This window comes from Betta splendens, chromosome 5 (genome assembly GCF_900634795.4).
Source record: "Betta splendens chromosome 5, fBetSpl5.4, whole genome shotgun sequence".
NCBI lineage: Eukaryota > Metazoa > Chordata > Actinopteri > Anabantiformes > Osphronemidae > Betta > Betta splendens.
This window is the reverse complement of record NC_040885.2, coordinates 19,538,245-19,563,382: the sequence shown is the minus strand read 5'-3', so window position 1 is coordinate 19,563,382 and position 25,138 is coordinate 19,538,245. Positions and strand designations below refer to the sequence as shown.

Genomic DNA, 25,138 nt, shown 5'->3' with positions numbered 1-25,138 from the left:
AGAGCTGAGGAGTTCCCCTGCGTGCGTCCACCCAGCGCTCGTCTGCTGCTTATGTAACAGCGGCTTCGCTCTGACCCAAATGGAGCAGACGGCGGCGCCGCTCTGGGTTGCAGTAGCCGGCAAATGTAGAAGCTGATGAATGATTGAAGCGCCGCGGGCGCCCAGCTGGACCAGCACCGCTCCGACGGCTGCGTCAGGCTCTTTGACAGGCAAAGCCTCGACTGAAGCCTCGACTGAAGCCTCGACTGAAGCAACGAAGCCTTGACTGAAGCCTCGACTGAAGCCTCGACTGAAGCCTCGACTGAAGCCTCGACTGAAGCCTCGACTGAAGCAACGAAGCCTTGACTGAAGCCTCGACTGAAGCCTCGATTGAAGCCTCGACTGAAGCCTCGACTGAAGCCTCGACTGAAGGAGCGAAGTCTCGACTGAAGGAGCGAAGTCTCGACTGAAGCAATGAACCTCGACTGAAGCCTCGACTGAAGCCTCGACTGAAGCAACGAAGCCTTGACTGAAGCCTCGACTGAAGCCTTGATTGAAGCCTCGACTGAAGGAGCGAAGTCTCGACTGAAGGAGCGAAGTCTCGACTGAAGGAGCGAAGTCTCGACTGAAGCAATGAACCTCGACTGAAGCCTCGACTGAAGCCTCGACTGAAGCCTCGACTGAAGCCTCGACTGAAGGAGCAAAGCCTCCACTGAAGCCTCGATTGAAGCCTCGACTGAAGCGGCGAAGCCCGACTGAAGCCTCGATTGAAGCCTCGACTGAAGCAACGAAGCCTCGACTGAAGCGGCTTCACGTGGAGCTCTGTCCTCCATCACACACGCAGGTGATTCCTTCAACGTAAGGTGTTCACACCACCTGACCCACATCAGGTCAGAGGTCAGATGCTCCAGTCGACTAAAATGATGAATATCAGAGTGTTTGATTGACAACAGCTCAAGGCTCCGCTCATCGTTACATCACTACGTTCATCGCACATCTCTGAACCAACATTCACCCGTTTCGTCCGTGTCGGCTGATTGTCGGCTCGGTTCTGTGTGTCCTGCTTCAGTGGGCCCGGCTGATCCTCAGCTCCTGATCCTTCTGTGTGCTGCCTGGTGGTTGAAGGGCAGCGATGTGAACAACGTTAATCATTTATACGCGCAGTGATTAAATCCAGTCAGTCTAAAGTTTCGCTGCTCGTTGAGTTGGATGCTTTTCAACACAGAAAATTGGTTTCTAGTTAAAAGCAAAAGTGAATCAATCATCATGAGTCAGACTAATTACATGGACTCAGTCTGCAGCGACGGCCCAACAGACTGGACTCAAACAGGAAGCAGAGTGTTGAGACCTCAGACCCCCAGCTGTTATTTTATTATCAATGCTCATCAATGCTGAGACGCATGACAGACGTCAGCAGGCGCTGCTTCCTGTTCCCGTCTGCTTTGTGTCGGGTGTTCTGAGGTTTGTGGGCTAAAAGACTCACCCTTCTGCTCTCACCCTTCTGCTCTCACCCTTCTTGACTCACCCTTCTGGACTCACCCTTCTGCTCTCACCCTTCTGGACTCACCCTTCTGCTCTCACCGTTCTGCTCTCACCCTTCTTGACTCACCCTTCTGGACTCACCCTTCTGGCCTCACCCTTCTGGACTCACCCTTCTGCTCTCACCCTTCTGCTCTCACCCTTCTTGACTCACCCTTCTGGACTCACCCTTCTTGACTCACCCTTCTGGACTAACCCTTCTGCTCTCACCCTTCTGGCCTCACCCTTCTGGACTCACCCTTCTGCTCTCACCCTTCTGGACTCACCCTTCTGCTCTCACCCTTCTGGACTCACCCTTCTGGACTCACCCTTCTGGACTCACCCTTCTGGACTCACCCTTCTGGACTCACCCTTCTGGCCCTACCCATCTGCTCTCACCCTTCTGGCCTCACCCTTCGGCTCTCACCCTTCTGCTCTCACCCTTCTGGACTCACCCTTCTGGACTCACCCTTCTGGCCTCACCCTTCTGCTCTCACCCTTCTGGACTCACTCTTCTGGACTCACCCTTCTGCTCTCACCCTTCTGGATTTACCCTTCTGGACTCACCCTTCTGCTCTCACCCTTCTGGATTTACCCTTCTGGACTCACCCTTCTGCTCTCACCCTTCTGCTCTCACCCTTCTGGACTCACCCTTCTGGCCTCACCCTTCTGCTCTCACCCTTCTGGACTCACCCTTCTGGACTCACCCTTCTGGCCTCACCCTTCTGCTCTCACCCTTCTGCTCTCACCCTTCTGGCCTCACCCTTCTGCTCTCACCCTTCTGCTCTCACCCTTCTGGACTCACCCTTCTGCTTCACCCTTTCTGCTCTCACCCTTCTGGACTCACCCTTCTGAACTCACCCTTCTGGACTCACCCTTCTGGCCTCACCCTTCTGGACTCACCCTTCTGCTCTCACCCTTCTGCTCTCACCCTTCTGGACTCACCCTTCTGCTCTCACCCTTCTGCTCTCACCCTTCTGGACTCACCCTTCTGGACTCACCCTTCTGGACTCACCCTTCTGCTCTCACCCTTCTGCTCTCACCCTTCTAGCCTCACCCTTCTGCTCTCACCCTTCTGGACTCACCCTTCTGAACTCACCCTTCTGGACTCACCCTTCTGCCTCACCCTTCTGCTCTCACCCTTCTGGACTCACCCTTCTGCTCTCACCCTTCTGCTCTCACCCTTCTGGACTCACCCTTCTGCTCTCACCCTTCTGCTCTCACCCTTCTAGCCTCACCCTTCTGCTCTCACCCTTCTGGACTCACCCTTCTGCTCTCACCCTTCTGCTCTCACCCTTCTGGACTCACCCTTCTGCTCTCACCCTTCTGCTCTCACCCTTCTAGCCTCACCCTTCTGCTCTCACCCTTCTGGACTCACCCTTCTGGCCTCACCCTTCTGCTCTCACCCTTCTGGCCTTACCCTTCTGGCCTCACCCTTCTGGCCTCACCCTTCTGCTCTCACCCTTCTGCTCTCACCCTTCTGCTCTCACCCTTCTGGCCTCATGCTTCTTCAGCTGCGTTCAGATCAGCTCCATCCAGCGTCTGTGCTGAGGACGTATGGAGGTGTAGGAGGCGTCTGTCTGTCCCTGTGAGCTTCATGCATAATAGAAGTTCTGTGGAGCCGTGCTGCATGAATCTCAGTATTAATGAGGCCAAAGTGTCCTGACGTGAACTACTTCCATTGAGTTGGTGCTTTAGATGTGGAGCTCCTGCAGCTAAAGCCTCAGCAGGAGGCGTCGCCAGCGCTGCCTCGGCCTGTTGGACGGAACCTTCTCTCCACGGATCCGTGTTCTTCAGCTCAGTGATTCTCTTCTTCGTTTTCATTACTTTCGATTAGTGTCAGGTCTTTTTCTGTCCTCTTCTTCGTCCTCTATCTTCTTCTATCTTCATCTTTCTGTGCCTGTTTATTTCAGGCAGTGATGTTTCAGTCCATCTTTGTTTTTTGTTTTTTTATTTCCGACCAAATTTCATTAGTTGTTCTTGTGTGAATTGGGATTGACCTCGTCCTCCAGCCTCTGTCTGGCTCAGAGATTATGAAACCATTTCATATTTCAATGTCAATCATCAAATCATCATCACCCGTCCTCCTCCTCCACACACACACACACACACACACACACACACACACACACACACACACACACACACACACACACACACACACTGAGTTCACCGTTTGCTGTTGTTGCACCAGGTGTGTTTCTGAACATAGACACACACTCACGCTCTCTGATGATGTGGACGGTGATGCTTCAGACTCTGAACCGGCTTCATCCTGACAGAACCTGAGCGGTGCTGGTTGAGACCACGTCGTCCTTGTTGTGATCCGCTGCAGCTTCCTTTCTGTTTTTCTGTTATGGTTGTTTTTCTCTTTTTGCTGAGAGGATTAATATTTGGAGCCTGCTCTGTTTACAGTGATCCCCCCCCCCGACCTCACGCCCTCTTCTTCTCTGCTCACGTTTCATGGCGTCTCTCTTCCTCTGCTGCTCTGTCCACATCAGCTGATAGAAGATAAAAGCTTCTGTGAGCTTCTGAGACGGATTTGATCCTGTGTTTTACTGTGAGCCACGGCCTTAATGGTGCCGCCCCCTCCTCCACTGATGGTGTTGGTGGTTCATCCGATCCGCTCCTTCCCTCTTGCTGATCTGTGCTCCTTCCCTCCCCTTCATCTGCCCCCTCCAGTCCCTCTGACATCTAATTCCAGTGATGTTGTCTCTGCATATCATGTTCTGTGGGCTCAGGCCTCCATCACCAGACGCCTCCATCGCTCCTCCAGCCTCACATCCAGGAAACACTTTCATCCTTGCGCCAGCGTTCCCTCGTCCTGTAGGACTTATTATCTCGGTACATGTTGTTTTCTGTCTTCATGTGCTGTAGAATCTGACTCATTTGTCATGAAACAGCCTTCGCGTCCCTTCTTTCACTTCCTGTTGCTGATCCCTGCTCTCCTCCGTACCTGTTTCCATCAGACATCTGTCCATCTGTTCCTTCTCCTCCTGTGCCTCAGATTTTCAAGCCATCTGCTATTTCTGTATTTTTTCGCCCCAGTGAAGAGACAAACCTGCTGGAGGCTGAATGTGAGTCCATCCTAAAGTCAGTCAGAGCTGGATCAGTTGTGTGACTGACCTGAAACCACATCCTTGCCTTGGTTCGTATCTGCTTCACGCTGACGGCTGCTGTGTCTTTGTTCAGTCGCGTCAAATGATGCTCAGAGACACAAACACAGAACCCGGTCACGTGTTTGTGTCTGAAGGAACAGGCGACTTTCTGCATGAACTCACAGGAGCGTGTTGTGTTTACGTGTTGTTGCCTGTAGCACTGGGCCAGAAAATGGAGGGTTTGTGCATCTGTGCACTCGTTTGCAGGACTGTAATCAGAGCGATGAGTGTAATCATGTGCGTGAGCCGATGCCCAGAGCATCACATTCCTGCTGGAAATGAGTCCACGCTGAACACTCATGACCCACTTGTGTCTAATTTGTGAATGCTGTGATATTTGCTGAGAGCCACAGGAAGCAGCTCCGTTCTCGGTGGAATCGTTGTGATCTAATGTGCAGGAACGGATCGTCGTCCCTCAGAACCGGCGGCGCTGAGGTGTCACTGGCCTCAGGTTGGAGAAGCTCTGGTGTCAGACGGAGTCGGACCTCAGGTGTAAAAAAGTACCGACGTGGATCCATCAGTTGTTTGGTCTGTAAATGTGTGAGCGCTGAATGTTTGGAGCCTGGGATGAGTCACAGGCAACGTCTCCTCTTTTACTTTGACAGAGCTGTTTGTCAGACAGATGATAAACTAACAGACGCTCTGCTCAGAGGTTCTGAGCCTGAAGGGGAACAGGAGGCCTTTGACCCAGTTACACGATAGCAGGAAGCACAGACTGGAAGTAAACTAACAGGAGAACGTGTTGAGTCTTTGTGAAGGTCGTTACTTTATGAACCACAGGTGCCTCTGAAGGTTTGGTCTGACTGATCCCATCCTGATCCGAGGCCTGCTAGAACTGAACCTGGTGGTTCTGGACCTGTAAACGTGATGTTGACTGAAACGCAGCAGCATAAACATCTGGTTCCGGTCCCAGATGTGGGGCCACAGCGAGGCAGAGACGGTTCTGTGTCGTCTGGTGCTGTCGGAGCCACTCGTTACTTTGCTGCTTCCATCCTGTGGCTGCTCTGGTCTGAGTTTGACTCCATCTCCGCTCTCCTCGTCTCCTCTGTTTGGTCTCTGCTGTCCCGGTCGATCCGTCAGATCCTGGTTCTGCCTCTGAGGCGTTTGCAAGCCCCTGTCTCCAGTCCTTCGTTTTCAGGCGTGTTCCTTACGCTCTGTCTTCCAGCAGGTCGGTGGAAACGTCTCCCAGGAACCTGCACATGTAAATAGAGAAACGCGTGTGAGCAGCATTCTGTCTCCTCTTTGGCTGCTAATCTCTCAGCAGCAGCGACTGGACTCGGCCCGGAGCCGAGAGCAGGTCCGAGGCCGCAGGCGTCAGGTGACTCATCCGAGGTTCTGAAGGCTGCGTTCCACCGGCGGGTTCCCACTTGCTGACTAACAGCTGAATCCAGCGTAATCGGTTCCTAAGCAGCCACATGCAGCCTAATGTATGAAACATGAGTACAAGCTCCTCAGAATGGAGCCTAACGGGCGTTAGGAGGAATCAGGCCTCTTTAGTCTCTGCGTGTTCAGACTTTTTGTGGTGCGTTCGTCGTGTTCTCTGAGGCTCTTGGATCAGGTCCGACCCTGTGTTGGTGGTGCCGCCGGCCCCCTGTCGGCTTCACGCTGCTGGGCTCAGGTCGCTGTGGGTCCAGGCAGCTTCAGGGGGTCGTCACATCTGCTCCTCCCCCGTCGTTCTGCTGCTAATTTGACCAGAACCAGCCGACACCAGAGGAGAAGCCTGTACATTAGGTACAGATAGAGACACCAGTCACTGTAACGGAGCGTCTCACCCGCTTCTAACCGCTAGACTCTGATTCGCTGGTGATTCGGCTGGTGAAGCGTTGGTGACGTTGACGTTCCTCCGTGCTGCCGACTCGATGCTCCAGCATCTGCTCACTGATGAGGAGAAAGTCTCCTCGCTCCCTGTGGAGCTGCTGTAAAGGTGACATGAACCCTTTTCAACATTCTGAGCAACAACCTGATTAATGTCCATGTTTACGATCTGTGGAGCAGCTTCCATTTAATGAAGTTGTCAGATGTGAGTCATTCACAGACTGAACCATTAGAACCGTCTCCAGTGTTTGCACACAGATGTGAGTCATGTGTCCGACTATTGACCCAACGCGCTGGATAAACTAAATGCCAATAGCGGCGGATGGAACAATAATCCTTGTGTCTCATCTGTGAGAGGCAGAACAGGAGAGCCGCCGGCCTCCAGCTAGAAATACACTGTAATAAAAATATGCTTCAGCGATTAGAGCCGGGCCAGAACTATATTCAGCCCAGGATTAAACTTAATCTGGGATATAAACACAACATTCATCAATATTTCCTGTTTTCTGCGGCATCAGGTCCAGTAAGACGTGACAACACCCTGCTGGAAACCACAGACTGCGACTGGGTGCCTGGTTGTGGATTTATTTGGTCACTTGTCCTTTTTCTGGGTTAATGATGTGAGTAAAACAACCTGATCTTCAACCTGAGTCTGAGCAAATGTGTTTGAGCTCAGAGCAGAAAACAGAACAGTCTGACGAGTGACGGCGAGCAGTTGTGAACCAGTGAAAGCAAGAAGCACATGGAGAGAGTGACAGACTCCGATACCGAAGGAGGAGGAAGAAGAGGAGGAGGTGGAGGAAGAGGAGGAGGAGGAGGGGGAGGAAAATGGGGAGAAGGAGGAGGAAGAGGAGGAGGTGGAGGAGAGGGAGGAGGAGGAGGAGGAGGTGACACACACATGGTGACACGTCAGACGTGAACCTCCTGGCGTCAGCAGCTCGTCCTCGCCGCCGCCGGAGGCCGCACGCTGCCGCCGGAGGCCGCACGCTGCCGCCGGAGGCCGCACGCTGCCGCCGGAGGCCGCACGCTGCCGCCGGAGGCCGCACGCTGCCGCCGGAGGCTAACCAGTAGAGCTGTTCAAATAGTAAAAGCACCAAAACCGTAGGTGTGACCCGCGGGTCGGTCAACAGTGGACCCAGCTTCGCTCTGCTGACAGCAGAACGGAGTGAAGGCAGCTGATGAGTCCAACAGAAGCGTCACCAGAGGAAATGATTGATCCGGGTTCTGTGGTTCCGTCCATAATGTGTCAAACTGTTCTGAACAGGTCGCGCTCCAGAACCTCTGCTCGGAGAGACTCGGAGAGAAGTCGAGCCAGTTTGCATTGACTGGCCCGGTGTCACCTGGTGCAGCCATCAGTGGCATTAGCATTAGCAGCGTTAGCATCAGCGGCGTTAGCATCAGCGGCGTTAGCATCAGCGGCGTTAGCATCAGCGGCGTTAGCATCACAAGGCTCACAACCACAGCTGTCGGCGCTCCCTCACCTTCCTCTCGTGTCTCATGTCTCCCTCTGTTCCTCCACAGTGATCTGCAGCTTCCGGGGCTCCGTGACGCAGGCTTTGGCTCTGGAAGTGGGAGAGACTGTGCAGATTCTGGAGAAATGTGAAGGTAAGAGATGACTGCTGGAGGATGAAGGTCTGTGCTGCTGCACAATCACCACAGGGTTGCAGATGCTGCTGCTTGGTCTAGTTGGTTTAGCTGGTTTAGCTGGTTCAGTTGGCCTAATTAACTGGACTCTTCGTCTTAATTATCCAGACAGGAACCAACTGCTTCAATAGTCCCTTTATTCCCTTTATTATAGCATCGCTGCTCCGTTTACTACTCCTGCTACTGTTTGCTCCAGTGAGTCATGGTCTCTCCCTCAGGGAAAAGCTCCACATTAAAGCTGTCACTAATACAAACTATGAACCAAGTTCTGCTGCCTTCGTAGTTCCATCCCATAATGAGCTCAGACACAGCCCGGAGCAGAGCTGAGTCATTAGTGAGCTCCAGGTTTGAGGGAATGAGAGAGGGTGTGCTTCCTCAGCTGGTCAGGGTCCACGGGTCCAAAGCCAGGGGCGGAACCGGCCCAGTCAGATGAGTGTTTAAAATCAGCATCAGCTGACTGTCCAGGGAGACGGGCGATGGGGAAGGTCTGTCAATGTGAACCAATCCCACCATCACAAAACAACTTACGTATGTAAAGTTTAACCAGAGGCTGAGTTGCCTTCCCTTCGATAAGGCTGATTCTGGGTCAGAGAGCGGTTCTGGCTCAGCTCAGCTTAGCTTCTGCCCCCGTGTCAGTGAACACGAGGTCACCAGAAACAAACAGACGCTGTTGTGAGGCTGTTGCCATGGCAACCATTGAAGCCTTTACTGTGCTTTTATTAAATGTTTGGGCAGTGATCGAGGCTGTATCCTGGCTCACACGTTCAGTGTTTGCCTGATGCCGTCCTGATGATTATTATATAGACGAGAGTCTGGGGAGCAAACGTGCGCTGATGGATGACTCCTGATTGGTTATTAATTAACCAGCCAATTAGGCTTCAAATCACAGGCAGTGGCGCAGACATGGGTTCTTGTAATTGTGTAAGCAGATTAGATGGCAGTTAAAATGAGGAATCCAGCCTGACACAGCCTTTTACCACCGCATCTTCATCTGAGCTCTTAATCAGAACAGGACAGAACCGTAGGAGCCGCTCATTTCAGACCAACCAATAGAAGCTGAGGATTTACCTCCACACAAACACTAAAGAGGCTGATGTCACAGACTGAGACGTTGGCTGCTTCCTCCACGTCAGTCATCTTCATTGTTTGTAGGTGGCGCTGAGCAGACACACATAACCCAGCAGCATGGACCTTTTCCAGGCCGACGGCCGTATCTTGACTCCGTGGGGGTTGGTTAATGCTCACTGCTGTTGTTGTCTTCCAGGATGGTTCAGAGGATTCTCAACACGGAAGCCCAGCATCAAGGTAAGACCTGCTGTGGTTTGGTTTAACCAGGAAACACATGAACCTTCTGCTGCTTCCTCACTCGTTGACTCTTTGCCAACACCAGCTTCATCTAGTTGACGATGGTAAATGAAGAGAAAGAGAATTAAACTAAAACTTAGGGGTTGGAAGTTCCGTGTTCAGTGGTTCCTGCTTATTGAAACTGGATGAATTTGGTTCCATTGAGTGATCAATTCAATTCAATTCAATTCAATTCAATTCAATTCAATTCAATTCAATTCAATTCAATTCAATTCAATTCAATTCAATTCAATTTTATTTTATTTTATTTATATAGTACCAAATCACAAGAAAGTTATCTCAAGGCACTTTACAAGGTAAGGTTTAAGACCATACAAAACTAAACCCAACAAGTCCCACATACAGCAAGCCTTTAATTGTCATAATTACAATTTAACAGCATCAGTGGAGAGGAGAGGTTCTGCTGAGAAACCTCCAGCAGAAAAAGGCTGGATGTGGGCGGACATCTGCCTTGACCAGTTGGGGTGAAGGGAGGGAGAGAGAGAAAAGCACAACGACAACAACAAACAGAGCACAGGCAGGATGGTTGGATCCACAGCTGCCCATCACAGACACGCAGCCCTGAGTCCAATGATACCTGTAGGTGAGAACAGAGTGGGGGAGAGAGAGAGAGCAGGGGAGAAGCACAACTACTGGAGAGACAAAGACAAGGTTAGTTGAACATAGAACAATGATGGGAGGTTATTGGACAGAAGAGGTAGAAGGAAACAGAGGATCTCAGTGTATAAATTAAGTCCCCCAGCAGTCTATGTCTATTGCAGCTTAACTAAGAGATGGTTCCTGTGACTAACAATCATTGCCAGTGACCTGAACCATCTCTAACTATAAGCTTTATCCAAAAGGAAGGTTTTAAGCCTGGTCTTAAAGGTGGAGAGTGTGTCAGCTTCTCAAACCGGAAGAGGGAGCTGGTTCCAGAGGAGAGGAGCTTGGAGTTAAAAGCTCTGCCCCCCGTTCTACATTTAAACACTCTACTGTAGGAACCACAAGTAGCCCATCGCACTGATAACAAAGTGATGATGGGAGCATTAGGAACTATGAGGTCTTTAAGAAGGCGCTTTATCATTGAGTACTATGTAGGTGAGTAGGAGAATTTAAACTTTTACCCTACATTTTACAGGCAGCCAGTGCAGAGAAGCTAATGTAGGAGAAATGTGATCTCTCTTTCTAAGTCCTCTCAGGACTCTGGCTGCAGCATTTGAATAAGCTGTAGGCTTAAGTTACATTATTCCAGCCTAGAGGTAACAAATGCATGGATCAGTTTCTCTGCATCGCTCTGAGAGAGGATGCTTCTGATTTTAGTTATATTTCTATGAAGAAAGTTTAAAAGAATTTGTTTAATGTATAATGAAAAAAAGAGATCCTGGTCAGAGATGAAACCAAGGTTCCTCACAGCAGAATATGAAGCTAATTTATGTCATCTAAAGTACCTATCTGACTCAACAGTGTCTCTGTGATTTTTAGGGCCAATAATAAGAACCTTGGTTTTAACTGAATGTAGTTGAAGGAAGTTTTGGGACATCCAGGATTCCTGTCTTTTAAACAACCCTGAATTTTGACTAGTTGATTTGTTTCATTTGGCTCCAAGGACAGATATAGCTGAGTATCATCTGCGAACAATGAAAATTCATAGAATTTATCACTAACATGAACAAACTGGAATCTGTTCCACAAATAGGATTTAAACCACCCAGTGCTGTTCCTTTAATCCCGATTCTATGTTCTAGTCTCTGTAATAGAATGTTGTGATCAATTGTATCAAATGCAGCACTAAGATCTAACAGGACAAGGATAGAAACTAGACCATTGTCTGAAGCTAAGAGAAGATCATTAGTGACTCTAACTAGAGCTGTTTTTGTGCTATGATATTTTCTAAATCCTGACTGAAAATCTTCGTACAGGTTATTCCCACTCAGGTGGTCAGATAATTGTTTAGCCACGATTTTTTCAAGAATCTTAGAGATAAAGGGTAAATTTGAAATGGGCCTATAGTTGGCTAGTTCTCCAGGGTCGAGAGTAGGTTTTTTCAATGGAGGTTTGACCACAGCCACCTTAAAAGCCTGTGGTACATAGTCTAAATGTAAAGATTGGTTGATTTGATATAATATGGGCGAGCTGATTAAAGGTAGAACTTCTTTGTGTAATCTGGTTGGGACTGGATCTAAAAGACAAGTGGACGACTTGGAAGAGTTAATTATTGAGGTTAACTCAATAATAACTATGGAGAAGAAGCTGTCTAGGTAAGACAGAGGACTTGATAAATTTGAAGTTGATGGATCTTTAATACAGGGGCTGTGTAGGTAAGAGGTTCTCCAGCAACTGGATGAGCCACAAAGGGGCCATGGTTGCTTATCAATGCTATGGAGGAGCCATAGAGGGGCCACCAGGGGCCATGGTGGGCTATAGATGGCTGGGAAGATGCCACGGAGGGGCCACCAGGGGCTCCTGGTTCTTGGTCTGATCTTGGTTCTGTGTTTGATCCTGGTTACTTATTTGATCCTGGTTCTCTGTTTGATCCTGGTTCTTGGTCTGATCCTGGCTCCTAGATCATGGTATGATTCTGGTTTGATCCTGGTTCTTGGTCTGATTCTGGCTCCTAGATCCTGGTATGATCCTGGTTTGATCCTGGTTCCTAGATCCTGGTCTGATCCTGGTTCTTGGTCTGATCCTGGTTTTAGGTCTGATCCTGGTTCTAGGTTTGATCCCAGTTACTTGTCTGATCCTGGTTCTTGGTCTGATCCTGGTTACTGGATCTTGGTCTGATTCCAGTTACTGGATCTTGGTTTGATCCTGGTTCTAGGTTTGATCCTGGTTACTTGTTCGAACCTGGTTCTTGGTCTGATACTGGTTTGATCCTGGTTCTTGGTCTGATCCTGGTTCCTAGATCCTGGTTTGATCCTGGTCTGATCCTGGTTTTTGGTCTGATCCTGGTTTTTGGTCTGATCCTGGTTTTATCTCTGATCCTAGTTCTAGGTTTGATCCTGGTTACTGGATCTTGGTTTGATCCTGGTTCTAGGTTTGATCCCGGTTACTTGTCTGATCCTGGTCTGATCCTGGTTCTTGGTCTGATCGTGACACACACACATACACACAAATGAAGTAAAGACACGAGGGACCAGGAGGCGAGAAGAGCTAAGACCTCTCTATCTCTCTGTCTCTCTCTCTCTCTCTCTCTCTCTCTCTCTCTCTCTTTGTCTCTCTCTCTCTTCAGGGAGTTTTCCCCACCAGCTACATCCACCTGAAGAAAGCCGTTGTCACCAACCGAGGGTAAGTGATGATGTGTCCTCATGCAATACTTATACTTATACTTATACTAAAGTACTCTAAGTTCCATTGGCCCTCTCTCTCTCTCTCTCTCTCTCTCTCTCTCTCTCTCTCTCTCTCTCTCTCTCTCCCTCTGTCTCTCTCTACACTCCTAATTTGATGAAATCTGGTTTTCTGTTGGGATCCGATGTTTTTAGACAAACCTGCTTGTTTCCTTCCAAGTTTCAGAGTAATACATTTGCATAATGATTGTAAAAATGTTCTTTATATCAGATAAATCAAAGCTACACAACATGACACAATTTGTATATTTTTTAATTAAAGGCAGAGATGGTAAATTAATTGGAATTAGTGAATTTACTGTTTCATACAGACCCACAGGGCAAAGAGGGAAAGTCTGTTTAACAGGAGGATGGAGCAGAGGAAGCTACAGACGAGCTCGTTCCATCAGACACAAAAACAAAAAGCTAAGGATCCGTGAATATACGTCACCGTGTTTGAACCAGGAGTGTGTTATCAGTGACCTTTGACCCCACGTTCATTTCAGCAAATGTTGCCATTATAAATATTATGTATAAAAAAGGACACAGCAGACTCTATCTGTTAAGGAGACTGAGGTCTTTTGGAGTGCAGGGACCACTCCTAAAGACCGTCTATGACTCTGGTGCAGCAGCATCTCAGCAGCAGACAGGAGGCGACTGGGGAAGCTGGTCAGAAAGTAACTGGAGAAGCTGGTCAGGAAGCGACTGGAGAAGCTGGTCAGGAGGCGACTGGAGAAGCTGGTGCAGCAGCATCTCAGCAGCAGACATGAGGCTCAGGACCACTGAGGCCACCACAGTGTCATAAGTCCTTAGCAGCTGTCTGCTCACACCACAGGACCTCAGTCTCCTCAGCAGCTGGAGGCCACTTTTTTATACAGACTGTGCTGTTGGACCAGTCCAGTTTATTGTTGAGGTGAACGCCCAGGTATTTAAATGAGTGTGTGTGGTGAAGGTGACCTCCTGAAGTCCAGAACAAGCTCTTTTGTTTTGCTGGTGATAAGGATTAGGTTGTTGTTCTTACACCAACTCACAAAGTCAGAGATGACCCCCCTAAACTCCTGCTCGTGTATGAATGAATGAATGAATGAATGAATGAATGAATGAATGAATGAATGAATGAACATTCAGCTTTCACTGTCTAGGCAGCTGGACAATTCGTTGGATTCGTTGTCTGTAATGTTTCATCTCTAACGAGAGCGAACACCTACTCCTCTGGATGAACGCATGAGCCTTAATGAGCCGAGCAGCCGCTGACGCTGACTGATCTCCTCATTCAGTCTGTTCAGCTCATTCACCATAGAAGGGTGTGTGAGTTTTGGAACAAGACAACACACAGGAGTAAGAGTGAAGTCCTCGGGTTCCTGCTGGCAAAAGCACAAAGATCTGCAGCTAAATGACAAATGTCAAACTGTGTCAAACAGCCGAAGGCCGAATTAAACATGAGTTTAAGAGAAGCTGGAAGCTGAGATGCGCTGCTGTGCCTCCCTGGAGAGTGAGAACGGACAGAATAAAACACTGCTGTTAAAGAATTAGGATTCTGATGAGAAGAGACTGGTGGAAGAGGAGGAGAAGGAAAGGAGGAGGAGAGGAGAGGGGGTTTGGAGGGGAGGAGAGGAGAAGGGGAGGAAGAGGTGGAGGAGAGGAGACGAGAGGAGAGGGTGAGGAGATGGGGAGAGGTGGAGGAGAGGAGAAAGGGAGGAGGAAGTAGAAAAAGCAATAGAAGAGATAAGAAGTGAAACAGCAAGAAGGAGGAGGAGAAACTGGTGGAACTACTATGGGTGAAATCTCTCAGCTTTGACGTGAGTTAATCCAGCTTCAGTTCAGTCAGGAGACGAGCAGCGTGGAGACAAAGTAAAGGAAGGACAGGAGGCGTGAACAGAACCCTTGGATCCGTTGACTGCAGGCAACGGAACCCGTGGAACCCCGTGGACGCCTGTACCCAGGCCCCTGTGCATTCTGGGTACAGGCAAACAGTCTGAACGGGCATCATTTTCTACATGTGTGTGTCCATGGTTAATACACGGGCTGTTTGTGTGTACAGGCCACACGAGGCCGTGGTTCCTCTGGAGGACCCCATCGTTACCGAGGTGACGTCCACGCTGCAGGAGTGGGCGCCGCTGTGGAAGCAGCTCTATGTGGTAAGAATCCGTCCTGTGTTCAACGAGGTTCTGTTCAGGTTCTGCTTCCTTTGAGGGTGTTTGGATGCTTCTTCTTGTTCTGGTTCTTGTTCTTGTTCTTGTTCTTCTTGTTCTTGTTCTTGTTCTTGTTCTTGTTCTTGTTCTTGTTCTTCTTGTTCTTCTTGTTCTTCTTGTTCTTCTTCTTCTTTGCCTCCTCCCTTTTCTTCTTCTTTTGTCCACTTCCTGTGCCCATGTGTGGATTCAGTGACTGTCTCCTGACTCTGACTCAGAGCTGTGATGTGGATTCAGACATCGTCTGCCTGCTGTCTTCTCTCAGACTGATTTTCCTCGCTCGTCTTCATCGTGTCCTGTCATGCTTTTATTCAGACTTAACAGACTTTTGTTTTTGCTCACTGCCAAAGTTGAGGAAATGAAAGATGAAACTGTTTTTGTCTGGTTCACTGTGACATATTGTGTGTTTCCATCCTGACAGACCTCATATTAGAGTCAAATGGAGCCGTGGGAGCTCCACTGTGCGTGGGCGAGTGTGGAGCTCAGGCATCTGTAGGTTTCTGTCCACGCACGCACGCACGCACGCACGCACGCACGCACGCACGCACGCACGCACGCACGCACGCACGCACAAATGGATGTTTGTAAGTTGCAGAGGTGACAATTGCAGCAGGACAGAGAGGTCAACACAAAAACACACACTGATGCAGGCAACATACAAAGACACAGGCTTCCTGGAGCCCTGCATCCCCCTGTGTGTGTGTGTGTGTGTGTGTGTGTGTGTGTGTGTGTGTGTGTGTGTGTGTGTGTGTGTGTGTGTGTGTGTGTGTGTGTGTGTGTGTGTGTGTGTGTGTGTGTGTGTGTGGCACAAATGCAGATTTCATCATACTTCTCTTCATGTTGTCTCCTTACATGCTGAAGTAAAAGCAGCTTGTGTGTGTGTGGGCGGGACGAGCGAGCAAGTAAGAGAGAGTGTTGACAACTGACTGAGCAAAGACGGATAAAGAGACGAAGAGTCAGAGTGGAGCAGAGGAGGTGGAGGATGAGATTCATCCTTCATGTCTCTTAAACTTGACATTTTCTGAGTCCGACACAGACACTCACTGCTGGGGGAGACCGGGTAAAACACGGTTGATGCAGCTGCTGGTTTAACTGGTTGTGGAGCCTTCGCTGTCTGAAGGCTGCACTTCATGGTTCTGGAAGGAGGATGTTGAGAAGTGAGACACACGGAAACCTCAACAAAGCTCGAAGACAAAGTCCAATAAGCTCAGAGACTCTGACTGGAAGCACAGTGATGCCTCTGGTGCCTAATGGCAGCTTAGCATCAGCACAGAGAAGAAGCACTCTGGCAGGACTCTGGTAGGACTGTGGTAGGACTCAGGTAGAACTGTGGTAGGACTCGGGTAGGACTCAGGTAGAACTGTGGTAGGACTCTGGTAGGACTCTGGTAGAACTGTGGTAGGACTCGGGTAGGACTCTGGTAGAACTGTGGTAGGACTCAGGTAGAACTGTGGTAGGACTCGGGTAGGACTCTGGTAGAACTGTGGTAGGACTCTGGTACTGTAGGAGCAACAGGCCTCATGGAGCCTTGAACTTGGAGATACAAGCTGAGAACCGATAAAGAGGAAGCGCATTGGCTCCGGTCATGGAGTGTGTGTATCTTTAGAACCGGCACCTCGCTGTGTAGAGGAGCTGAGAGCTGCAGACCGGCCTGTGGGTGGGAGAGAGAGAGGATGAGGAAGGTGGTGAGCAGGTCAGAGGAAGACGGAGCGAGGCTGAGCAGGGCTTCGACACAGAGGAGCACTCGCTGAGGGGCGCTGCCTGACAGACGGTCTCATCGGCCCAACGGGTCTGTTCAGTTGATGGAAGAGGAGAGATGAGAGAAAGACGGGAGGAAGAGCAGGACACTAGTGAGTGGATTCATCATCCTGTCAGCTGGAAACAGCCTCAGTCGCTCGCTGAGATAGGACAAACGGTGAACAGGCAGGCAGGCGGGCGATGTGGCCTTGTTCCTACGTGAGTTCAGTTGTTGTTTGCTCGTGTGTCTGTGATCTGTTGGCTTCTCTAAATGCAGTGTCATGTCTTTTTTCATGGTGAGTCAGCCATCGTTGCCACGGTAACAAGGTCATAATGATGGCATACAGCAAATGTTTCATTATTATCAGTGTAAAACTTATAAGATGTTAAAGCATTATTATTAATGATGAAGTTTAAACAGACAGGTGACTGACGGACAGGTGTTTGACGGACAGGTGTTTGATGGACAGGTGTCTGATACACAGGTGTTTGACGGACAGGTGTTTGACGGACAGGTGTCTGATGGACAGGTGTTTGATGGACAGGTGACTGATGGACAGGTGACTGATGGACAGGTGACTGACGGACAGGTGTCTGACGGACAGGTGTCTGATGGACAGGTGTTTGATGGACAGGTGACTGATGGACAGGTGACTGACGGACAGGTGTCTGACGGACGGGTGACTGACGGACGGGTGTCTGACGTGTGTCCTGAGCGTGGACTCCTTCCTGGTCCTATAGGAGCGACGTTTAGCATCCAGAAGCAAAGGTTCCTTGATTGTTTTGCTTCTCATAAGGTCATCTGACTTTGGCTCCAGGTGCTTTAACGTCACATCAGTGTCCTAATGTTCTGTTCTGGTTTTGGAGCAGAGCACACATGGAGGCTCTGCTGTGGTTTCCGGCCTCTGGCTCAGATTTACCTGTGGAAGCAGGTAAAGCACCAGGAGAGCTGAGCCGCTCTGTGTTCCTGGTCCCTGATGACGGTGTTTGTGGTGTTTGACAACGCAGCAGCTACTTTGACAGGCGTGAAAAGGAAGCAGGACGTCTGCTAATGGATCAGAGACACTGAGGTCCCCTCTGATTCCAGCGGCGCCAGGTGGACTCGCTTCCTGTTGAAGTTAACCACACAGATCACCCCCAGGACTCATTCACATTAAAACGTGTCAGACGTTCAGACGCAGCAACATGAGGTGTGGTTGTCACGGCTGAGCTGGATGAACCTGATCAAGTTTAATGTTCTCGTGCTGCAGAGCTGAGTAAATGTTAGCAGCTTCTCCCTGTAAACGCTGCGGAACCAATCTCACCTGGACTCAGTTACTAAAGGTGAAACTGGAGAGACGTGGATGTTTGTGTGGTTAGGTCCGTGTCTCATGGATACGCCTGGTTCCAGGCCTCCGTGCATTCTGGGTACAGGCACACACTCTGAACTGGCATCATTCATCCTTTTCTTCTTGTCTACAGCGACTGAAGACGCTGTTCTCGGAGTTGGGTTTAAACTAGTTCTTGCCTTGCCTCAGGTCCCAGTGAAACCAAGTGAAGCCTCAGGTCAAACCATGTATTTTTCTGCTTTGTTGGTGTGAAGCAGCAGCAGAATGTTGCTAATGGAAGCGCGTGCCCTCAGATACCAGAGCTGTCAGACATCACGTCACTGCCCAGCTGTGACGCTCCCTGGTGACCACACGCTGGTCCCTGCCCCACAGCTTGGACACCAAGCGGCGATGGACAGATCCCACCTGACGCTGCCTTTAGGCCTCAGGCCTTTATCTTCCAGCAAAAACGCTGCGATGCGTCAACAGGTTTTGTTTTGCTTCATTGAAATGAAGCTGCTCAGAAAATCCAGCTATAGCTTCAAAGAGCGTCATCATCAGAGACGAGCTCGAGCTTTTTTTATGGCGCTGCAGCGATACCAACGTTAAAAGTGTTGACATGTTTGTGTCCGTTCCCACAGGATGTGAAGGTTTGATTATTCAGCCTGGCTTTAGCAGGGAGGTAAGGTTAGGGAGGGAGAGAAGCACGGAGGGGGAGGCAGGGAGGGAGAGAGGAGCATCCACACAGTCCAGCAGCAGGTTCCACTGTCTGCACCACACACAGTGTGGTTTGATCCTAAAGCATCTGTATCTGTGCTCCTGTACGACGGTGAACACGCAAAAGCCAACAGGCGGCTCTGGTGTGGCCAGCTAGCCTGCTAACCTGCTAAGCTGCTAGCAAGCTACCTGCTAGCCAGCTAGCCTGCTAATCTGCTAGCCAGCTAACCTGCTAACCAGCTAGCCAGCTAGCCTGCCAGCCAACTAACCGGCTAGCCAGCAAACCTACTAGCTACCTGCTAACCAGCTAGCCTGCTAGCCATCTAGCCTGCTAACCTGCTAGCAAGCTACCTGCTAACCAGCTAGCCTGCTAGCCAACTACTGTAACCAGCTAACCTGCTAACCAGCTAGCTATCAAGCCAAAGCATATCTTATCTTACCACTGACCTTTACTGCCGTCACGGTGCAGAAACTTTCCCATGATCAGGTTCACATTTCTGTAGATACTCGACAGACTAACGTCAAGCTCCTGCTGCTCTGGTGATTTCAGCACTAGAAGCTTTCACTCTAAAGGATGTCGCTGCATCGTTAGGGCCACGCGTTGGTGCAGAATGTTAATATGAACTCTTGCTGAGTGTGAATCTGAAGCTTTAGCGTCTGAGCCCACTGGGCGTCCTCTCCAAGGCAGATGCTAAATAGATGCTGAGGAAGCTGCTGTGCATGACTCCTGTTGCCTGGCAACAGCTGAAGTCCTTCTGAAGCACAACTCTGTTTGCTAAAAGTTCTAATGGTTTTAACTCGATTAACTGGGGCTAATTGCTCGGTTGTCGGTGCCATGGAGAGCGAGGATTCCCTCATTAATGGTAACTGGACAACTTGCATGAATCATTAACAGCATTTATGATGTTTGTATTTAGTTTCATATCAGTGTCACCGCACTGCGATGGGCTGGCGACCTGTCCAGGTTGCACCTCGCCCACAGCCAGCTGAGATAGGATAGAGATAGGTACAGTATGGAAGATGGATGGATGGATCATTGTCACTGCATTCCTTTGTTTAAGGACCTAATACAACTATTTAATGTAGTAAAATGAGAATTGAGTGTTTCTGATTAATTGTCAGTTTGCTGTGATCCTGACGTAAAAGGACTGTGAATGTGAGGAAGTGAAGCTGGGTCCAGTTCTGGATGTGGTCCAGTTCTGGCGTGGTCCAGTGATGTCACCTTCTCTGTGCAGACTCATTTCTACGTATGAAGGACCTGCCAACATTAAACCTCTGCTGAAGGTCTGCGGTGAATTAGACTTTAACAACAAAACAAACTACAGGAACCGGCTGCTGCTTGTGTTCTGCTGATCCAGTGGCAGCAGGTTCTGTGGGTCAGGTGTGATGAGCTCTGAACCCGTTCTCCTTCATGATGACTCATCTCTGTCTCCCACAGAAACACAAGGTCGATCTGTTCTACAAGGTTCGCCACGTGATGCTGGAGCTGATGGACCTGAGGAGGCAGCTCCTGTCGGGTCACCTGACGCAGGACCAGAGCCGAGACGTCAAGAGACACATCACCGTCCGCCTGGACTGGGGCAACGAGTGAGTGACACACACTACAGAACCACGGAGCCGCTGTGGTTCGTCTGTGGACAGAAGTGTATCATCACCGCGAAAGCGTCTGTCTGTGGTGTTTTTATCAGCTGGATGATGAATCACGTCAGACGGTAAAAACGTGGACTAACGGAACATGAGAGACATTCACCTCTGAGGAAAAACTGGACTTTGTGTCTCAGATAAATCACATCATGTTTACGTATTGATAGTTTATTGTGAATGTTCCTCATTCACCTGACCTGTGTGGTGACCTGCCCACGGGTCAGAACTAAAAACTGTTTCCTGCCTCTGAGTCCAGACAGGAACGTCTTGGTTCCTCTTTCACACGGAAAATAAGGTTTTCACCACTTTGACAACATCCAGAACCTTTCTAAGGCCCGGGACCCACAAACACAGGTCACCATAAGAACTGGACCTGCTCTGGATCTGGACCAGGCTCACTCACTTTGTTTTTTCTCTCTTCAGACATCTGGGTCTGGATCTGGTGCCAAGAAAAGAGTTTGAGACGGTGGACGAGGACCGGATCAGCGTTTCGGATCTTTACAAGATGGTAGGAACTTCACGCTGAGCGCTAGAACGTCTGCTTATTGAACAGAGGTCACAAGGTCCACAGCAGCTGCAGCAGAGACTGGGCCGGGTTCTGACCCACAGGGGATTTTGTGAGTGGCTGTGGGTTTAAGTCTTGGTTTCACTGTGACAGCTGGGATTTGTGCTGATCACAGCTGGTGGCAGCTTTGCTTTTCTATCTGACACTGATGTCTGATTCCAGCAGCTGGAGCAGTAATCAGCACGCTGCAGATTTTAAACCCGCGGTAATGTTCAGTAATGAATAAACGGGTCGGATCCTCCCGTTTCTCCTGTTTCCACGTCAGATGGTGAACGTGGTTTCTGTGGCTGTTTCAGGCTGAATGTCGGTGTTCTGAGGATTCTGGGCCGTTCCGTCTCAGTAAGAGATGTTCTTGCATCAGTCCGGCTTTAAATAGCTGAGGTGGTTGCAGTGATCCCTTTGTTCTGTTGCCTAGAGACTGATCTGGAGACAGGATGAGAGAAAAGAAGAAATGGAGAACACAGGTTAAACACCTTTGTTAGAACGTTACAGAACGTGCAGAACGTTTCCCTGCAGACGTCACGTGTTACTAGAAGTTTATTAGCTGCTCACAGAACTTTTTAACTTCTCGTCCAAGGGGTGTTTTTACGACCCAGTTCCCATGAAGGTTAGTGGGACAGGTTCCCTTCAGCAGCTGAAACGTCTGGTTCCATCATGGCTCCATTCAGGAACCGGCTCCTGTTGACTTTCAGATGTTTTCACTTCAGTTCAAACAGGTTTTCACGTCTCGTCTCAGAGATTTACAGAGAGCAGTCGTAGTAATCCGTCTCTCAGGCATTGGTGCATTTTCATTAGAGAATGGATGAAGGGATGAAGCCTAAAGGGAAGGAGAGGAGAGGTCAGAGAAGGAGGCGAGGAAACAAGGACGATAAGGACTGAGGGGAGGAAAGAAAGTGGATAAAAGGAAGGTGATAAAAAATGAAGGAACGTTAGTAGGAACAAAGAAGGTAATGAGCGGAGGAAGCGAGGAGAGGAAGCAAGGAGACTAAAGAGGAGATGAGCGAAAACCAATAAATACATGAGCTGAAAAGTTAGGTTAGAAGTTAAAGGAAAGGGAACAAGGAAACAAGTGGACAATAGGCAACGAGGTGAGGAAACAAGGAAGGAAATGAGACAAGAGAGAAAACCATCAACTCTGTGTTTGTGTCTCCTGCAGCATCTGTCCAGCAGACACAGCGTCCAGCAGAGCAGCACGCAGGTAACTACAGCTACTGCAGTACCACAGGGTAGTACTACCACATGTTGAGTAATACTACAGCTACTGCAATACCAGGGGGTAGTACTACCACATACTGAGTAATACTACCACATACCGAGTAATACTACAGCTACTGCAGTGCCACAGGGTACTACTACCACATACTGAGTAATACTACAGCTACTGCAGTACCACAGGGTAGTACTACCACATATTGAGTAGTACTACCACATACCAAGTAATACTACAGCTACTGCAGTGCCACAGGGTAGTACTACCACAAATTGAGTAATACTACCACATACCAAGTAATACTACAGCTACTGCAGTACCACAGGGTACTACTACCACATACTGAGTAATACTACAGCTACTGCAGTACCACAGGGTAGTACTACCACATACTGAGTAATACTACCACATACCAAGTAATACTACAGCTACTGCAGTACCACAGGGTAGTACTACCACATACTGAGCAATACTAGAGCAACCACAGTACCACGTAGTAGTACTGCCTCATACTGCAGTAATACTTAGTAATACTTAGTAATACTGCTAACCTGATGGTTGTCCCGCTGGTTGCCAGGGCGACAGCATCCGCAGACACGCGGAGCCCTGCAGGGTTCCAGTCCCACACCACCTGCTGGTCAACCTGAAGAGCTTCACCTACAGCAGCATCGGGGAGGACACGGACATCTTCTTCTCTCTGTACGACCTGAGGGAGGCGAAGACCATCAGGTGACTTCACGTGAAACCCTTTCAACATTCAGCAGCAGATCGAACCTCTGTAACAGCGAAAATAAAAAGGTTAAAGTCGCAGTAGCTGCAGTCTGAGTTCAGAAAAGCTGGTTCAGAGCGGACGGCGCCGCCTCTGACTGGTCACCGCTGTGACCTTTGACCCTCTCTGCCCTCGTCCTCCTGCTCTCTCTCTCTGCAGCTCGTCTCTTATGTAACAGCTTCATAATGTGGAACAAACCGCAGCTGCACTGAATAAAACATGACCCCACTGTTCTAAATGCCCATGAATTATTTATTAGTGGAGCTTCACTAAATGTGGCCTCACTGTTACACAGCATAATGTTGATGCAGCTCATTCTGCCTCTCAGTCCCAGTCCTCCATGTTTGACCTTGGCCTGTGTGCGGTCGGACTCAGCATTGGAGTCGAATGTCAGGGGCTCAGGTAACAGGAAGTAGCAGAGGAACCCAGAACGCTGGGACCGTCCTCTACAGTCAGAACCTCAGCGGGTCCAGAAGCCTCGGTCTCTGTGGGCGAGAGAGGAGGCTGCTCTGCTCCAGTCTCACCAGTGTATTAGACATGAACTAACCACATTATGAGCAAAAGGGGAGTGTGGTCATCAGCTGCAGCTGTAGTGTGTGTGTGTGTGTGTGTGTGTGTGTGTGTGCATGCGTGCGTGTGCGTGTGTGCGTGTGCGTGTGTGTGTGTGTGCGTGTGTGTGTGTGTGATGCCATAAACCACAGAGGACCTGAGCTTTGACTGAAGCATCTCCTACTGACTGTGCAGAAACACATTTATTCTCCTCTGTTGTGTGACTGGTTTAGTTCAGAGTCGGACACAGTTGTTGCACTTTGTCTGCACTCGCTGCTCTTGTTGTGTAGATAAATAAAAGCTATTTCTATAATGAGGTTCAGTATTTTCCTGGAAGTCGGTACCAACGGCTCTCGTCCACACAACGAGCTGGAGCCGAGCGGTCCCAGCAGCGCCTCGCCTCAGTCGGGCTGAGGCCACGTTGACCTGCAGGTGTTTTGGTTCCAGGACTTTGAGACCAGACTCATCTGAGCCTAGACCCGAGACCTCATCTTTATTGTTGGGTTTTCTAGTGAGAAGTTCATGGTGAGACTGAACAAGAACGGAGGCCCGAGGAACCCGGAGAAGGTGGACCGGCTCTGTGCTCTGTTCACGGTACGACCACACTGCCCCCTGTACCAGAACCTTCGCCCCTCTGCAGCCGAAAGGTGGATGTGGACCGAACCACGCTGGGCCCGTTTGGACCCAGCAGGACATTCATCATTGTCCCTGCTGCATCTGCCACAGATCACAGGCTCATGTTGGTTTTTAGTCATTAAACGCAGCATTCACTCAGCTGACTGGGTTTCTTCCTCCTCTTGGGTTCTGCAGGACCTGAGCAACAAAGACATGAAGCGAGACTTGTACATCGTGTCCCAGGTCATCAGAACCGGTAGGACTGCCCCGATCCTCGGCAGCTGTGTGCTGCTGCTCTCTGTGTGACGTCGGTTCCTGTTGCAGGTCGCATGCTGCTGAACGACAGTAAGAAGGGCCCGCCTCAGGTCCAGTACCGCCGGCCGTACGGCTGCGCTGTTCTGGCCATGAGCGACGTGCTGCAGACCATCGCGGAGCTGAAGGAGGAGAAGGACTTCAGCCTCAAGGTTTACACGTAAGAAAGAGAATACACAAAAAGGTTCAGAGGCTGAATTTATATAATGAGCACAGTTCTTATTGTCCTTTCACGTCGCCATGGAAACGTCCTCCTCAGCTTCATCTCAGTGCAGCTAGAACGTCTCCATCATCTGTTTACTCCATTTAAACCTGGGCTTGAAACACAACAGAAATGACAACACACACACTGACACCAGACACGAGGGACGGGTCCTGGCTCAGATCTCTGAGCCTTCTGGATCCCCGCGGTGCGGCGCTGGTCCAATATGAACCAGAACCCGTGCAGAGCCGGGCTGCTGTGTCTGGGCCCCTAAATCAGCCACATACACTATTCCACATGATCTACTCAGATTGTCCACAGTTTGATCAGCTGAGTCATTTAAGTGTCTGTGTCTCCAGGTGTAACAACGAGAACGAGTGGTACCAGATCCACGAGAACATCATCCGCAAGTCCAGCACCAAGTACACGGCTCCCAGCACCAACTACGGTACGACCCAGGGTGTGTGTGTGTGTGTGTGTGTGTGTGTGTTGTAACACTGTGATGACCTGGAGGACTGACAACCATCGTATTGTAATGCCC

At 49.7% G+C, this 25,138-nt stretch overlaps 1 protein-coding gene across 1 annotated transcript in view; it reads left to right on the top strand.

The window, feature by feature from the left end:
* Positions 1-25,138, top strand: part of LOC114855469 (dedicator of cytokinesis protein 3-like) — a 32,887-nt gene that overhangs the window by 6,370 nt on the left and 1,379 nt on the right. The window contains exons 2-13 of the mRNA XM_041070865.2: positions 7,992-8,075; positions 9,379-9,419; positions 12,688-12,743; positions 14,823-14,919; positions 20,170-20,318; positions 20,799-20,883; positions 22,097-22,138; positions 22,728-22,879; positions 23,981-24,062; positions 24,279-24,339; positions 24,408-24,555; positions 24,957-25,077. Coding sequence (XP_040926799.2) covers positions 7,992-8,075; positions 9,379-9,419; positions 12,688-12,743; positions 14,823-14,919; positions 20,170-20,318; positions 20,799-20,883; positions 22,097-22,138; positions 22,728-22,879; positions 23,981-24,062; positions 24,279-24,339; positions 24,408-24,555; positions 24,957-25,077 — 1,118 coding nt within the window. The remainder of the gene's footprint in view (positions 1-7,991; positions 8,076-9,378; positions 9,420-12,687; positions 12,744-14,822; positions 14,920-20,169; positions 20,319-20,798; positions 20,884-22,096; positions 22,139-22,727; positions 22,880-23,980; positions 24,063-24,278; positions 24,340-24,407; positions 24,556-24,956; positions 25,078-25,138) is intronic.